Source organism: Biomphalaria glabrata, chromosome 6 (genome assembly GCF_947242115.1).
Source record: "Biomphalaria glabrata chromosome 6, xgBioGlab47.1, whole genome shotgun sequence".
Taxonomy (NCBI): domain Eukaryota; kingdom Metazoa; phylum Mollusca; class Gastropoda; family Planorbidae; genus Biomphalaria; species Biomphalaria glabrata.
The window spans coordinates 40,738,150-40,756,513 of NC_074716.1; the positions used below are offsets into that span (position 1 = coordinate 40,738,150).

Consider the following 18,364-nt stretch of genomic DNA (forward strand, 5'->3'; position numbering starts at 1 on the left):
AACCGTTTGTAGAGTCTTGGAGTAATGTAGATAGAGGATTAATCGCTAGGCAGAACCAGAGTGGAGATAGTGAGTCACCCTGGTATATACCTCTTCTTATGTGCACAGAACCTAGTTTATCACGATTAAGGTGCAGGTTTATTTTCCAATTATCCATACAGACTTTCAATAGTTGTTTTATTCTTGGGTTGATTCTATGGATGTCCAGGGTTTTTAATAGCCAATCATGCGGAACTGAATCGAAAGCTTTTTTGTAGTCGATGTAACACATGTGTAAATTTCTCTTTCTTCTATTAGCTTGATGCAATATAATACCATCTATAGTTAGCTGTACTTTACAGCCCATCGACTCTTCAATGCAACCTTGTTGTTCATCTGCTAGTAGCTTATGGGCAGAACAAAATTTATACATTTTACTTTTTAAAAGTGAAGTTAATAGTTTATACACCACTGACAGACAAGTGATAGGGCGATAGTTTGATGGTTGGTTCGGATCCCCTTTTTTGGGGAGGAGAGATGTTCTCCCTTCAGTGAGTTCTAACAGCATTGAAGACGGTTCTGATATTAGCTCGTTAAAACTTGATGTTAGTGGTGCATGTACGGCTGTAAGTTTTTTCAGCCAAAAGTTGTGTATATTGTCCGGTCCAGGAGCAGTCCAGTTGTGGGTTTTTGAAATAGCTGCGGAGACTTCCTCAGCTGTGAAATCCTCATCAGACATTTCTGGTATTAGGTTGTTTTTAGTTTGGATTTCCTCGATCCAGTCAGCCTGCACATTGTACTGTAGCGGGTCGGACCAAAGCGCCGTCCAGTAGTCGGTAAAGGAGCCGTGTTTAGTGCTATCAATTTATTATTATTATTATTATTAAAAGAATTTATTCCATATGACGTCAAAGGAAAAAAAATCAACTACGTCACACGGCCTAGTTAGACTAAAAAATGTCATCTATACGAGCAGCTTGTTGAGGGTTCATAGACATTGGTGCACCGAGTGAGATCTTTTAGCATTTCATTTAAAGAATTAACTCCATATGACGTCAACGAAAAAAAATTCCATTACGTCACACGGCCTAGTTAGACTAAAAAATATCATTTATACGAGAAGCTTGTCGAGTGTTCATAGACATTGGTGCATCGAGTGATTTCTTTTAGCATTTCATTTAAAGAATTAACTCCATATGAGGTCAACGGAAAAAAATTCCATTACGTCACACGTCCTAGTTAGACAAAAAAAAATGTCATCTATACGAGCAGCTTGTCGAGTGTTCATAGACATTGGTGCACCGAGTGAGTTCTTTTAGCATTTCATTTGATGGACTAGTTAGACTAACTACATATATATATAAGGATTAAAGACGCTTTTTTTTTTGTTTTGTCCGTCAGTCTGTCTGTCCATTATGTTAATAACGAGAAAAAAAAGACTAAAAGCTATTGAAAATCTGATTAAAATTTAATTTCCTTTCCGAAACATGGCATTAGTTTTAAGTTTCTATTATAGATTGTTCCGGATGTTTATATATTTATAGTGAGAGAAAATAAGAATTCCAGATTAATCAAATGCCGTTTATTAAATTTGTGGGATGGTCTGTTATGAAAATTAGATGTACCATAGCCTTATGGAGATTTTTTCAAACCATACTTTGGTGTTAGGAAGTTGTTTTCCTTAAAAATCGTAGCATAATATTAACGATAATTAGAATATAAGTGTAATATTAGTCAATTATGCGATTTCAAACAATCTTTTGACATAATTTATTTTTTATAAAACAATATCCGGAACAACTTTATAGCTAATGAAATATAAATCAGTAAAGATATTTTTATTTAGCATTTATATGCAATTTACATTAAAAAACCGGAACGATATATTAAAGATCATGTGTTTCTTGCAACGTTTAAGCATGGAAATAAAATTTAATATAAGTTAGAAGAGCAAACAATATTCATTGACATTGATTTGTTTTTCAAAAAACATCCGGAACAATTTATTATAGATACTTAAAATTATTGAAATATTTCTGAATGAAAAATTAAAGGTTAAATCAGATTTACAATTGCCTCTAGTGTTATTTGTTAATCTAATCATGACGGAAAGACCGACCAACAGACAAAACGCAAAAAAATAATCTTCTTTTATTAGGATGCGGCACTAAACAAAAACTCCTTTCAAAATATAACTATCCATTGTTAGGTACTTTTCCTCTTTAGTTCTTTAGCAAAAAGGCTCACAAGTCTAGCTAACTCTGCATATCTGATAGTTCCTGTGGAAAATAGAAAACAGCATTACATTACAAAACGCATTTAAATTATATTGTCTTTTATTAACAAATGTGAAGGGCAAAAGAGGGAGTTTCTTATTGTTTTTTTTTTCAATACCGCCCCATAACGCAAAAGAAGTTATTTTGTATAGTATAACGACAACAGCTCTGACTCAATTATCTTTTTTCTACAACTGTGACATAATGGGGAAATAACTATTTTTGATTACTTGTATAATTAGGAGTGATTCCACTTATGTAGTTTATAAAAGGCCTTGCAAACTGTGTTTAGTTGCCACTTGCTCCTGAGTTACCAGCTTGACCACTTGACCTGTGTTGTGTATAGTATTTTTTCTGTTAGTGGTCGTGTGTCATGGGGTACTCGGAGAAGTGTGCCCTGCTCTGGAGATCTTTGGGCTAAGTATGTCTTTAGTATTAATGTATTTTATATAATGTATTTATTAATAGATATAGCCCCAAATGATTTCCAGGCAGTATATTTTTTTTTACCCTGATGTTCTGCATCCTGGGGTACTCCCAAACGTGACATATTTTTGTAACCTTTTTCTGAGGGATTCAACCTGTATTGAATCATCAGATGGACTTTACATATTTTTATAGCCTTGTCTCTGAGGGATTCAACCTGTATTGAATCATCAGATGGGCTTTACCAAACGGATGGCTATAGGTGGGATTCTATGAAGCTTGTAGGCTCATAGGTTTCCCTGAAGCCTATAGTTCATCATGACCATTTTGTTTGTTTTTTTTTGGCTAAAAGTGGCTAGTGTAAGCCTGAAGCCTGTAACCATAGTGTAGCCAAAAGTGGTCGTATTTCGACCTGAGGCATGTGACCTTTAGTTGGCTGTGTAAGCCGGAAGTTTGTAACCCAATGGTCAAAAGTGGTCATGTGTTGACCTGAGGCCTGTGACCTGTATTTTTGATAACCAGAATGTGACGATAATGTAACATATGACTAGGGCTGTGTGCCATATTATTTTTGAGTATCTTTTGTTTACTTTTTGTTATGTCGGCCTGTGAGTTAATGGCCATGTATTTACACCTTTATTTTATTCATGTAAATAAACCATGTAAATATGTTTACCTGCGACTTTGTAAAGTCTTTTGTTGCATACATTAGTTGAATTGTATACCTGGAGGTTATACTTAATAACCTAGGCAGTACAAGAAGGGACCAGTACACCTCTGGACGAACATGCCAGCACACTTAACACTGACCTTTTGATCTAAATACCTAAATCTAGCTATAATTCTAATTGAATATTTTTAGCTATACCCGCTACTAGGTAATGTGAACTCATATTGGTTCATGAATCCTCTTTAGGTCACAACAGCTTATACTTGTTATGGCTCTTCCGCGGTGTCGAATGCAAACAATGTAATAAACAGGAAGTAACCTTCAACTAAATCAGGAACACCGGCGAAATGCCAAAACAATCAATAGAAGTAGTCGACACTAGTATCAAACAAATATAAATAGTTTAATACTTAAGAAGGGATCCGTCCAATGTCTTTCAGTAAAGCCGTATATCTATTACTTGTTATTCCTACTGTTCTACACAAAACGTCTTGTTTGTAGCGTCACTTAAAGCGTTCTTGTTTTTTAACTATCTGTCACGTCACTTGTCGCTAAGTAAAACTTTCCCCTTATTCCAGATATAAATACTAAATTCTAATCATGTCATAACAACTATTTAAAAAAAAGGGAAGGCTTTATTAATTATGTTTAGCCTAATCACCTTTCGCGATGGAAGCGGTACCTTTTAGTTTTCCCCAAACCAATTTTTCCTTTATATTTTCGCCTACTTCCTTTTTAAAAAATGCAAAGCACATACAATAAAATATTTCGAGCTGGAAATAAAAAAACAAAACATTTTCCCTAATTTCACATTTAGGGACGCTATCGAGGTGACATGTGGGCCCGCATTATATAGTTCCCAATACAAATGCTTTGGAGACATCTTTAGAAAAAAATTTATTGAGCTAGAATTTGTCTATTTACATTGAACCTGTCTGTACATTATTCAGAGGGGAAAAAACTCTAGTGCTTGCATTAAGTTCTTCCATATATTTCTACTTTTATAATTATTTGACATTGAAATACTTACTTTACAAAACCTCGTAACCCAGAGGCTTTATCATGAGCTGTAGGTTTGTCTTGTCCTCCAGACTGAGGTTCTGTCACGGGTTGGAAGCAGTTTTCCTTAGAAGGATCAACACAGTGTACTTGACTAGCAGAGATTAAAAAAAAAAGATAAATGCCGATAGAGTTTAAACCCGACATGTCACATACTTGTTTGAGACTCACTGTGACTTAGTAATCATTTGATTATCTCGTGCTTTTTTTCGCGAGGAGACTTATTAATCTGTAACTGACCATGAGTACGAAACCTCAATTAACTTTGGGTTTCTGCAGATTAAGGAGATACATGTAATTTCTCTGCGTAACAATATATACTTTGTGAAGTCTTATGCATTTGGAACACGGAGATGTGCTTATATTTGATGGTATTGCTATATGTAACTTTGTGGCTACATTAGCCAGGATATATTTAATCATTAAACTCGTCCTCTGCTGACATCTGCCTTATACATAGTATTCAAGTACAACAAGAAAAGACCACGCAATACAACACAAGACTACACACTCACGATAACCTACAATAAAGAGGTTACACGGCACCATTTAAACTCCATCAGGGTGTAACTATGCAAGTGCAAGTTGCCTCAGTATCGACTGTAATGCCATTTTAATGTCGACTTCCAAAGCCTTTTAATGTTTTGTGTATAGAGTAGATTTGAATTCAGAGTGTTCTTTCTTTTTGGGTGGCTAGCAATTTATAAAATAGCTTTTAAAAAGTTTTCTAATAAATGTTAGTAACTAATATACCAAGAAACACTCATAAAAGTATTATATTTTTTAAAAACTATTTTTACAATGAAAAAAAATTTTACGTATTAAATAATTATTTTAAATTTTGCCAAATTAATTTTAAAAAAATAAAAGCGAAAAGCGCTTCCAAAGAAAGAATGTATCTGTTACATGTAAAATTTCCGAGCATCTAAATAGCGATCTAAACCTACAAAACGGTCAGACAGACAGATAGACTACAAAAAAAAAAAAAACAGACAATGGCTCTTCCTTTTGGTTCGTAAAAAAAAATTACACTACCTAAAATAAGATAAATAGAAATAAATTAATGAAAGTAGAAAACTTACCTCTCTTGGACCGGTTGCAGACCTGTATGAACTAATAACGAAGCACTTGACTCGGTGTCGACACTGTAAAACACAAAAAAAAAAGTCCTAATTCAAAACAAAGCAGACCAAATGATAGGTGAAAGTGAATGTAAAGTTAAATGCGATTCTGGCCTAACTGATGTCTTTTAGTGAATATCTAATTAATCTATTTTTTTGTTTAAGCGTCAATCAAATCCTCAAAAAATAAGATTACAAAGAGAGTTTGTGTTGCCACACAAACCCAGAGGCGGCCCCCGAGTGACACGGATCCCTGTCGTATCCGCCTATTCGTAAGGAATATTCAAGACGTGTTTATGTTTTGATTGTTAAAAGTAATAATGTTTCAAAGATTCATTTGGAGTTCTAAATAATTTTTTTTTAATGTAAAATCTCCCGCAGGTCGACGGAGGCGTGCATCGAGCAGAGTATGAAATCGAGACAGTAGAGATAATCAGTCCTGCGCGCTAACCGCAAGACCATGTATTGCTTTTAACCTAATGACAAGTGGTTACAAACTAATAGCCTATTATTGATAATATACCAACACTTTACGGAATGACAACTACCGGATACGTACAATATGTCAGGAGAGCGATTTTAGATAATCTTTTATGTATTGAGAATTTTCATTTAAATGGAACAAAACTAAAATTTAGCACTCTCAATATCCATATCTACTATATCTAGATATAGAATACATATTTGGGAAAATGTAGATGTAACAGACTAGATAATCGATTAGAGACTAATCGCAATATACAATTTTAAAATATTAGTTTTAGTATTTTATAACATTGCAATATTGACATATTGACAATCTAGACTTTAGAAATAAAAATCTACACTTTAAGCCTAGAAATTAAAATTATATATCTTGATCTAGTCTAAATCATTGCTGTCTGGTAGTGCGGTTGGCGCGCTGGACTGTCGTTTGGATTCATCGATGGTCCCAGGTTCAAACCCTGTCCGCTCCCATCCCCCGTCGTCCTGCGGAAGGTTTGGACTACAACTCTGATAGAACATCCGAAACATGTAAAACAACAAACATTCTAAACTTTACCAAGAAATTCTAGATCTAGATTCTACAATGATTTTAATTAGAACTTAAATATAAATCTAGTTTTAAAAATCTAGCTCTAGTGGAAAAAAATCTAGATCTAGTATAAAAAAACTAGATTAGATCTAAATCTAGCTATTATATCTTTTTAAAATGCGCGTCACATTACGAGGTTTAAAAAACATTACTATACCGAGTTGTTTTAGCATTTTATTTAATGAAGTTATTCCATATGACATTAAAGGAAAAAAAATCCACTACGTCACACGGCCAAGTTAGACTAAAAAATATCATCTATACGAGCAGCTTGTTCATAGACATTGGTGCACCGAGTGAGATCTTTTAGCATTTCATTTAAAGAATTAACTCCATATGACGTCAAATGAAAAAAATGCCATTACGTCACACATCCTAGTTTGACTAAAAAATGTCATCTTTACGAGCAGCTTCTCGAGGGATCATAGACATTGGTGCACCGAGTTTGTTCTTTTAGCTTTTCATTTGATGGACTAGTTAGACCAAATATGTATATAACATATATATAAAAGGATTAAAGACGCATTTTTTTTTGTTTTGTCTATCAGTCTGTCTGTCCGTCATGTTAATAGCGAGAGAAAAAAAGACTAAATGCTATTGAAAATCTGATTAAAATTTAACTTCCCTTCCGAAACATCGCATTAGTTTTAAGTTTCTATAATAGATTGTTCCGATGTTTATATATTTATAGTGAGTGAAAATATGAATTCCAGATAAATCAAATACAGTTTATTAAATTTGTGGGATGGTCTGTTATAAAAACTAGATATACCTTAGCCTTATGGAGAATTTTTCAAACCATACTTTGGTGTCTCTATGTATCGCGTGTAAAATAGCGGAACATAATATTAACGATAATTAGATTTTTAATTGATGTTTTACATTATGTCCAACTTATATGCATGCTGAATAGATTTGTTTCTCTTAAAAAAAGTAAACATTATTTTTGGGTAAATGTAGTAGTTGGTATGACAGGACTTACATAACTTAGCAATAAAAATGTAAAAAAAATATTTAAACAAAAAGTTTAAAACCATTTTTGTAAATGTGTTAAAAATATGGTAAATTGTCATCTCCCCTACTAAAGAGCCTCCCGAGTTAGTTACTATAAATAGTGAATAGTTGTAAAAATGGTGTATTTTTTACCTCTCTTGGTTTGAAGTATCTCTTTCATTTTCGGGCAATATAGGACATGATTCGGATTTTGGCAAAACACTGTGAAACAGAAAAAAAAAGTCCTAATTCAGATTAAAGCAAGAAAGAAAAAACAAGGTTAAAATGACAGTTTGTGTAGAATCACAAACTCAAAATGGACCCCCGAAGTGGCTCACCCAGGTAGGTAAAAAGGCAGATTTTTATATTTTCAGAAACAATATCAGAATGAAATTTTATCAAATGCAAAAAAAAAAAAAAAAAAAAGAATTGAGAAAAAAGGGTGTCAGATCTTGCGTAGTGCCCCAACGGTCGAGCAGACCAAGGGATAGGTGAAAGTGAATGTAAAGTTAGACGTGAACTTGGTCTAATTGATGTCTTGAAATACTTATCTAATTGATCTTATTGTTTTGTAAAGAGTCAATCTCTATTTCAAAACTTAAAGGAAGAAAAAAAATTCCGTAAAAAAACAAATTCCTTTAGTTTAATGTTCCATACTTGCAGTGCATTGCTACAGCTCACCGATAATAAGAAAGTGTATTTTTATGAAAACCTTCTTACATAGTTGATTTTAAAAATTTGATTTTTCGCTTTCAGAAAAGAAAAAAAGTAGCCTTTGTATCAGAGCTTTGAATGATCTAAAATATTATGATGTCGGATTTTCATTTTTTATTCTAGTTTCTGAGATCTAACTGACGGACGGACAGACAGACCACACAAAACTAGTAGCGTCTTTTCCCTCTGCTAGATAAAAAAAAAAAGACAAATATGTATTTCGAAAATTGTTACAGATTACATACTCTTTCACAGCTAATTCTTCTTGTTTGCGTCTCCTGTAAAGATAAATTGAAAGTTTAGTTTAGATTAATATGCCCAATATTTTTCACGTTATAAAATATATTTTTAAAACATAAAATATTTTCTTAAATGACTGCTCGTGAAACGGCCTTAAAAACACATTTTTGTCTCTAACTTACAGAAAAACAATAATTGAAACATGGCAAAGCAAACCTTCTTTTCTATATGTTACGTCTACAGGCCAAGTATAACTAGAGATGTATAAAAAAAAATGTACCAGTCACAATTTCCAGATAAAACGTTTAAAACGGTTGACTTCATATGTTTGTTTTACATGATTCTGAAAGCATGTATGCTAAGAGAGTTACTATATAGCTGCACGAAACTAGATTCTAATGGCACCAACACAAAAAACAACTGAAAGAAAATACATATTTTATCAACAACCGAAACGCCTTCAAACCACTATGCCAAAGTCTAAACAATTAAAGACAACAATACTGCACAAAGAACGAAGAAAAAACAAAACCTCAAGAAAATTGCAACCCATATACAAAGTGTTATATTATTATCGAAAATAAACAATAAGATAATCTACTAAGACTTGAAAAACATTATATTACCAGAAATACAAATGATGTGGACTATGAAAAGTAAATAAAAACAACTGAAACGAAAAGCTTAATTAATGAATACTGGTATATTAAGAAAGTTTTTCTTACTTTAGTATGTATTTAGTCTTCAATTTCTTTTTAACATCTTTTTTGGTCACTCGACCTTGCTTGACTCTTTCTCTTTGTTTCTTCAGGTCTGAACTAGAACAAGCAGAACTGGTGGAACTAGCAGAATCAACTTGGGAGACAACATGACTTTGTTCCTTGTTCTTAGTATTCTCAATACAACCTCGACATATATTGATCTATGATATATATATATATATATATATATATATATATATATATATATATATATATATATATATATATATATATATATATATATATATATATATATATATATATATATATATATATATATATATATATATATGTGTGTGTGTGTGTGTTTGTGTGTGTGTATGTGTGTATCGATGGATGGATGGATGTATATATATATATATGTATGTATGTATGTATGTTTGTATGTATGGATGGATGCATGGATGGATGCATGGATCGATGGATGGATGGGTGTTTGTATGTGTCTGTCTATATTAATTTCATTTAAATATATAAATAAAAGAACATTGATAATTAATTAATTAGTATTACTATTAATTTCATTTAAATATATAAATAAAAGAACATTGATAATTAATTAATTAGTATTATTATTGACATGGGCAGTGGCGTAGCCAGCCATGTGCTAGTGGTGCGGGCCACACGGGGCATCAAGTGGTGAGGAACATCAAACTAAGGATATTTTTTTCTCAGTAAAAACTGCACATTGTACAAACATGAACAATGACAAACCACTCTATTTTTAATGTTAACTAATGTTGATTTAAATTTTGCTACTTTGTTATTTTTACTTTCTTTCTTCAATTTAATGTAAGCTGTAGACCAGGTAGAATCAAATTGACACTATGTTTGTTTCAATCTCTTAATGCAATTCACTTTTAAAAGCTCACTTTCTTTGGGGCTCATGATACATGTTGTTACTTCATTGCTCAGTACGCTGCCTACCCCTAGATCTAGATAATTGTTGTAGTTTATTTTATTTCACTATGAATCTTTTTAGTTTCAGTCAGTTTGAAAACAAATTCGTGTAAAGTCTAATGACCACTGAGCAATGAAAGTGATATAATAAAAATTTTGTTATCCAAATTATATTTTATGTGTGTGTGTGTTTTTTCTTTTTCCTCACCAACTAGTTAATTGTGATACTGTAATGTAAAGATGCCTTTCCAAAACACACACGATTCTTAAAAACAACCTGCACCCATTAAACCACTGCTACATAAGATCTGAACGAAGTGGTCGTCTCCTTTCCATTTCGTCATCGAGAAGTACATTGAAGTCTTATAAAGCGCTGGTTGTTAGTGTGTTTGTGTTTCATGTGTAAATATTGTTCGTATGTGCATCTATATTGTTATTGTACATTAGTTACGCTGAGGTGGTCAATTGTAGTCAAACTGTATTTCCATTTGATTGGATCAATAAAATTTATCTTATCTTTTCTTATATCATGGTCATTTCTGAAGACTAAAAAATCCGGTAGGCGCGCCAAATGCTAACTCAGACTGAGAATTGTCAGCTCTGGTTCAAATGGTTGACGGTAGGGATTAAAAGGTCTAAAGTGTAAAAATCTGACAATGCTACCTGAAAAGAATCTTGTACATCATTTCTTTTCTTTCAAAACAGAATTAGGCACTTAATGGGCATTGCGAACAAATAGAACAAGAATAGCAATGAAAAAATCTAGGTAATTTCTAGGAGTTTGTGAAATAACTTTCCAAGTACGATCCACTCCTCAGAGTAGATGTGTTCATACCCAAGCTAGTTCCAGACCAAATAAGTACGTCCCCTTAAATACAAAACAAACTAATTGTGCCGCTAGATGATTCAGTTCTAAATATTGTCTTTATTGGAATATTTCTGCCGATTGCGGTACGTTCCTCATTTAAACGAGTGAAACTTTTCAGACTTAAGTATTAATTTGGGCCATTGATGGGGAAAAATGGCACTATTTTAACAATCACTACACATAAGATCGAAAAAAAAAAGTAGTTTTGCTATTTTATTTCGTTGGAGGGAGGGCCATCATGAGAAACTGCCGCACTGGGCATCATATACCCTTGCTACGCCACTGGACATGGGTCAACTGCAATAAGACTGCTCCTTAAATCAACTATTCAAAACATATCCACTCAGCGGTGTCATACGGCCAACCGGCATCTTATACCATTTCTTTGCCTATGACTCACAGTTATACGATTCATCAGTACCCTCAGAGGTGTCGCATCTCGCATAGAAAATCAGTGGTACCGTTGCAAGGGTGGGCGATTGGATGGTTGAAAATAAACTCAAGATGAACGAAGACAAGACAGAAATAATTAACTTTGACACTAGGAACAACGTCTTAAAAGTTGAAAGCACAGATTCTCTCTTTATCACGAACTGCCATGTTCTTTATGTCCATGTAGTGCGAAGTCTTGGAGTTTTCTTCGACTCAACACTATCTTTCGACCCACACATAAGTCAGCCCTAGAAAGGTCTTTATCTGCAACTGCGCAGATTAGACCAGATCGACCATATTTAACAACGGAGTCAACAAAAACGCTAGCTGTGGCATTCAAACTCTCCCGCCTTGACTACTGCAACGCTGTGCTAGCAGGTATACCTGATGACAAAATAGCCAAGCTGCAACGTATACAGAACAACGCCGCTCTTGCGCACTCTCCATTGGCTTCCCGTGAAAGCGAGAATCGATTACAAGGTCGCCACACTTTGTCATCAGTGTATATATAACAACGAGATGACCTTGTACCTTAGCGAACTGATTACTCCATATGTCTTCCAGAGAGCCATGCGCTCAATGGACTCAACGCTTTTAGTAGTGCCACGTTTCTCCCTCAAAAGCTACGGTCTGCGTACTTTTTCAGTTCACGGACCAAAGGTTTGGAACTCACTCCCCATTGATATCAGACAGACAACATGCTACACCACTTTTAAGAAGAACATTAAGACCTATCTGTTTAAAACTTTTTTAGATTAACTGTCATTTTAGCTGTCGTGTTTGTGTTTGTAATGTTATTACAGCGCCTTTAGCCTAGATTTTGTTTGTCAACAGCGCTTTATAAATAAAATTATTAAATTATTAAACAAACTGAAGAAATGAATTTCTGTTGAGTTAAATAGATATAAATCTAATATGGTCCTGTATCTAATTCGCCGTTTCCTTTTATATCTAATTTTGGCTAGTTTTAGTCATATTAGATATTTAGATTAGATCTAGATTAGCCGTGATTACAAATCTAGATTAAAAATTTACCATCTCCATATGCTATATCATAAGCGTAGCCGGGGGTGGGAGTTAGGGTGTTCAAACCCCATTCCCGATAAGAAATCCCTCTGGGGGGGGGAAGTTTACTGACTGATTTTTTGCTTTGATTTAGTTGGGGTTTTTTTTAGGTGAGATCTTAATACCAAACAATCACTTTTCCCAGCGCAACCAAGGGGGTTTTGAGTTTAAAATCCCCTACCAGGGGTTTTGTTGTTAAATCCCCCTTTTCTATAAAACAAAAAAAAAAGAAAAATGCAAACGACTATTTCAAGAGCATAGGTAAAGAAGATTTTGATTTTAAAACTCCCTCCGAAATTTACGATAAGACCCCTTTGTCACGACTAAACCATACATCAGTCACCAGATTATATGAGCGTAGCCAAGAAGAGTTTGTTGTTTACCCCCTCCCCTCCAGCGGGGTTAGCAGCTAAAAAAAACACCTCTTCAAAATAAAAAAGCAAATTTCATACTCAAAATTCTATGAGCAAAAAAATCCTGGCTACGCCCATGAGCCATATGATATATTAACTGCAAAGATAAGCGCTCCTTTTCCACCCGCCCCCACATAAGAAAAATAAGGTAAAATTTACGGTCTAGATCAGCGGTTCCCAAATTCTTGCCTCGTAGACCCCTTGCCATGTTTTCCAGTCTTCGGTAAACCCCTAGCATTTTTTTTAAATTCGTCAACTTCAAATGTGTTTTCTTCGTTTATAGTTTAACTATACAATATATTTTTATAGCATAGACTTTTGTACTACAGTACTAGATCCAGTTGATAACTCTATTATACTCTATAGCAGTGATGCTCAACCTTATTCGACCTGCGGGCCATTTTAACTTTCGAAACGCATGTCGCGGGAGACATCAACAAAAAGGTACAAAAAATGAAATCAAAATTCACTGAAACTATTTGAAACTATTGGATCTAGTACTTACATTAATAAATGGGATAGTTAAAGTCTATCATTTTTTACGCGTCTTATAAGTTAAAATGGTTTCATTTTTCTACTTAAAATGTGAGCAACATTGTAGCTACCTTTACCACCAACTTATTTTCTTGTCTCTTTTCGGTAAATATTCTCATCGGTCCTCCAATCTCTAGGCGTAGTTTAACCAAGACGCTGCTTAAACCAAGAAGGCCGCCATATTTGTTTTATAATGCCGCTGTATATGTTTTTTTTTGTTTGAAACAGTCAGACTTTCTTTACAAAACAAACTATGTTGGCTTATCATGTTTCACAAAAAAGATCCATTCACTTTTCCTGGTAGATTCTACATTCAGAGTTCCATTTCAAAAACTCAAAATCGCACACTCGTTAAAGGTCATGGTATCAATCCATCACAGAAAAAGTGAGGGCCCTAACGAAGGTAAAAATACATTTACAACTATTTTTAAGGGGGGAGGATTTTCTACTTTTTGTGCCGACGTTTCGGTGGGCCGAATGAAACAACATCGTGGGCCGGTTCTGGCCCGCGGGCCGTACTTTGGGCATAAGGTATAAGACATTGAACGATTCCATTTTCGGGTAGATCAACATAAGTTTTGGTTTTAGTTGATCAACGTTTTGATACGGGATGGCGTCTAAGAAAACACTTAGTCAACTGTCATTACAGGAACTTAGACAGGAACTGAGAGGGAGGGAGCTGAACGTAAGCGGCATCAAGAAGGCACTCATAGAACGTATTAGGCAAAGCATCATAGATGAAGAGCAGGATCCGGACACCTATTTGTTTGAAAAAGAACCGGATATGAGGGAGCATTTTCAATCGATGCAAGAACAAATGAAGGAAGACCTGAAATCAGTAAAGGATGAACTTAAAGACGAATTAGGTAATAAACTGAGCTCAATAGCATCCTTTGTGTCTCAATTGAAAAATGACATAGACAGTTTCAAATAACAATTAAGAAATGAGGTCGCTGAATTAAGGTCCCAAATGGTGGGAGATGTTGATTCTAAAATTCAACAATTACGAAATGAAATGAAGGCGGAGCGGCAAAAGAAACAAGATGCGGGTGCCACTGTGACTGAAATGACTGGGAAGATTAAACCACCGGTGTTTGACGGCTCTGTGTCTTGGTCGGTGTATCGATTACAATTCGAGGCGGCGGCGCAAATCAACAGATGGGATACCCAGGCAGAGAAAGCAACTGGTCTTATATTGGCACTCAGAGGAAAGGCAGCCGAATTGTTACAGACTATGACGGATCGGACAGACTACGATGCCATGGTCAAAACAATGGAACTACGATACGGCAATGAACACCTGCAGGAAGTTTTCAGGATGCAATTAAAGAATCGACAACAGAAAAACGGAGAGACATTACAGGAATTAGCAGCTGACGTAGAACGGCTCGCCCGTCTTGCTTACCCATCGGCAACACAGGAACTTTTGGATGTTCTGGTCACTGATGCTTTCATAGATGGAGTGCGAGATTCGGAACTTAAGAAAGCCATCCAAATAAGCGGAAAACGGAAAATCAACGAAGCCCTCATATATGCCCTGTCCTACGAGGCGGCCGAAGTTTCAGCGAGGAACATACACTATTGTCGGACGTTAAATGTGGCGGAAGAGGAGGATCTGCCGAGGCGGATTCGAAGAATGGTAGAAAAGGCTTTAAATGAACGGGAATATTATCAGACCTCAAGGCGTAGTAAAAAGACTTTCCGTTGTTGGAATTGTAACACTCCAGGTCATGTACGGAGGAATTGTAACATGTTGTTCCAAGGCCAAGGCTATGCATCAGAACGTCAACCGCTACGATTCTACGGGCTTAGGGAGCAAGAACTGGCAACCCAGAAAATCGAAACTCCGAGAATAAAGACTCGTTTCAGAGTGTTAGAACAAAGCAGAACTTTGAGAGTGCAGGGAAAGATTGGCGCTGGTTCTTATAGGTTCCTCTTGGACACAGGGGCTACGCGGTCGATAGTTGGACCCAGTCTGATCGGAGATCAGGAAATAATACGAGTGAATGACTACACTCTTAAAACGGCAGGTGGCGAACTGTTACCTCTATTAGGACAGGTACGGCTTAATTTTGAAATAGGAAGTCAACCATTTAGTCATGATTTTCTGATCGCCAATTTTGTCGACGACTGCATCCTTGGTCTGGATTTTATGCAGGAATTTGGTTTATCTCTAAACATTGGAAGTGGAACTGTACAATATGGACACATAGAGTTCCCATTGCTTGATGATGGTGTGGAAGGCATTCAGGTGAAACGAATCGAACATACGACCATACCAAAATGGTCTAATCTGTCAGTAAACAGGTATCATAAAAGGGACAAACTGAAGTGGAACAAATTGGAAGGCCAGCTACATCCTAGAAGAGCGGAGATTGAAACATCAACCAATCATTGTTGTGGCTATACGGGTAGTTACAAGGAAAGTGTTGGTGGTGGCAGCGCCGTCCATGATCATAATGACAAATCAGATGCGTCTAGCTTTCAAGATAAAGAAAGTGGCACCCTTTTCAACGATAAGCGCAGACACGAAAAGAAAACGCTAGATGAAGAAACTAGAGGAGTGACCTATAGGCAGAGTGAAACTATTGCTTTCGATGTCCTTGCTATGAGTGCTTCAATGGGCGTGACCAAATCAGACAACGTTGGGTCTGTGTCCAATACTTCTGTTTGGCTACCAGTACTAACTGCAGACAGAAATCTAATAAGAACTGTACGGGCGGCATCTCGAATGAACAATGCAGATACCAGAAAAACCATCAACAGGTCTGGACTTGACAAACATGTGTACGTCTGCCTTCACAACGCAGAGTAAAAGATGAATCAATTTCAGCGGAAACTGGACACTGATAATGTGGTTAATGGACATTTGTAGAAATGCCTACCTTCGGGAGATGGCTGAAAATGACAGTGTGTTTATGACCTGGCCTTCAGTGGAACTCTAACTTTCTTGCCACAACTTCATCTGCACTGACAATTCTGTAGCCCTGTCGAAAATCTGGTCATGTTCGGGACGAACATAACTAAGGAGGGGGCAGTGTTATGACTCTACATTACGCACTGTTATTTGGCGCGACATTGTGTACCAGAGGATACGATAGAGAACAGAGGAAGGAAGATGGCCGATGATTAGCGATGTAAACAAGAAGGCCTGAGATGTGACTCTGGGTTTGGCTCTAGATCCAGTTTATAACTGATTATTAAACGTTCTGTTTTATATAACTTTCGTTGAGGTTAATTGCTAAGTTATAGCAGTATATTTAATCAGATAATAATCAAAATAGATTTAAATTTAATACTAGATCTACAATAGACCCGACACAATTTTTTATTTTCATTTTGGACAATTTAAAGAGAATAATCTAACTTATGATCCACTTACTGAAATGGGCATATAAATGGCTCCTTTATCAAGCTTAACTCGGGCTTTATCTTTAGTTGGCCCCATTATGACTAGGTGAGCGCAAGTCATTAGTATATTATACTGAACGACCGCATCTTGCGCACCAGTTGAACTAAAGGAGCAGTAACTTCAAACTGGAACTTTGCGCATCCTGCACTGCAATTTAAAAACAAAAATTGAGATTAAGAAGGATTAATATCAGGTGGCAGAGCCTCGATCTGTTAAATAATTTCTTAAGGAATGTTATATACTCGAAGTCATTTTGGGAATATTTTTGTAATTACGAAAATGAACGATCGGATAAAGACAACTAATCTGAAGAGTTGCTTTAGTGTTCTGTTAGTTCTAAATGTAATTGTACATGGCGATTAAATATAAAGTCTCTTAAGTCCTCCTACAGTCTAGACAAACCACAGCTCACGTCCGTCTTATAGTTTTACATTCCATCTTTTGTGTAAAACTATTGTAGGCCTACTATTATTGGATTGGAAGAAAGTCTTTGCAGTGTAACTTCTTAGATGGTTACGTTCAGACATTAAATTATGGAATTAGTATATGCATTATGGCTTTAGTACGAAACCTCAAGTGATGCAAATCTCTACGTTATAGTGTAAAACAGGCACTTTGTGACAAAGTAAAATGGTGCATTTTTCATAATAGTCTTAAATCGTTGCATTAGTTTTCTCAAGAAAGTTTCCATGGGGCACCTCTGTTTTGCCGAACTGGGTATCCCCCATACGGTATACGTGCCCTGCTCAGCCTGACTGTCGGACTATAAGAAGTTCATACCGGCTTTTGTCATCCATCCATCCCAGTAGTACTACAGCCTGTGGAGAGATGTGGCCTGCTTTTACAGATCCCTCCATTTAGATATCTCCTGGGCCTAACGTCACCGCGCCTTAACTCCAAGCTTTTTAACGAGGTTTATAGTCTCTTAAAAATGCTTTAGAAAACCAAATTTGAATGTTTATTTGAATGGACTATAATAAGTATGTTCATGTATTAAAGTATAAAACTATCTGTGCGAAGAGAAGTTTCATCATCTTAGAGTTGAATTAGAGTTTTAGATCTAGGGATGGGATTATAAAGTAAACAATTAAACGAATTAATTTTTAGTACGCGATTCATTACGGTATTGTCTAATGAAAGAATGTTCGCCAGGAAATCTTTAGTCACAGATATCAGGAACTAATTAATGTAAACAATGTTTTTGAAACACAAAATTGAAGGTTAATTTTATTATATTGTTATGACTTTGCCATGCGCACCGCCATCCAAGCTAGTGCAGAAAGAAGATGCTGTGCTCAAGGCAGATGTCCTTTGTGTTTGTCATGTCTCCGTGTAAATAAACGTCTATGTCTCGTTGAGTTGCCTCCCTTCAGTTTTTACAATTGGTGTCAGAAGTGGGATTATAGGCAACTCAACGAGAGGAGGT

At 35.6% G+C, this 18,364-nt stretch overlaps 1 protein-coding gene across 1 annotated transcript; it reads right to left on the reverse strand.

Annotated features, from left to right (window-relative positions):
• Positions 1 to 2,127: 2,127 nt before the first annotated feature.
• LOC106076132 (uncharacterized) lies at positions 2,128 to 17,020 on the reverse strand. The gene is made up of 7 exons (XM_056034220.1): positions 16,909 to 17,020; positions 9,279 to 9,475; positions 8,559 to 8,591; positions 7,753 to 7,821; positions 5,493 to 5,555; positions 4,382 to 4,504; positions 2,128 to 2,258 (listed from the first exon to the last, which is right to left on the reverse strand). Exons 1-7 carry the CDS (start codon positions 16,996 to 16,998, stop codon positions 2,231 to 2,233), a joined length of 603 nt encoding a protein of 200 aa, XP_055890195.1. The 5' UTR covers positions 16,999 to 17,020; the 3' UTR covers positions 2,128 to 2,230.
• Positions 17,021 to 18,364: the final 1,344 nt, after the last annotated feature.

Excerpts from the sequence above, each read along its gene's own strand:
- LOC106076132 (XM_056034220.1), bottom strand. The coding sequence starts at position 16,998 with ATGACTTGCGCTCACCTAGTCATAATGGGGCCAACTAAAGATAAAGCC. Across the intron at positions 8,592-9,278 it reads AAGACTAAATACATACTAAA|GAGACGCAAACAAGAAGAAT; the intron begins GTAAGAAAAACT and ends TTATCTTTACAG. Across the intron at positions 2,259-4,381 it reads GGGTTACGAGGTTTTGTAAA|GAACTATCAGATATGCAGAG; the intron begins GTAAGTATTTCA and ends TATTTTCCACAG.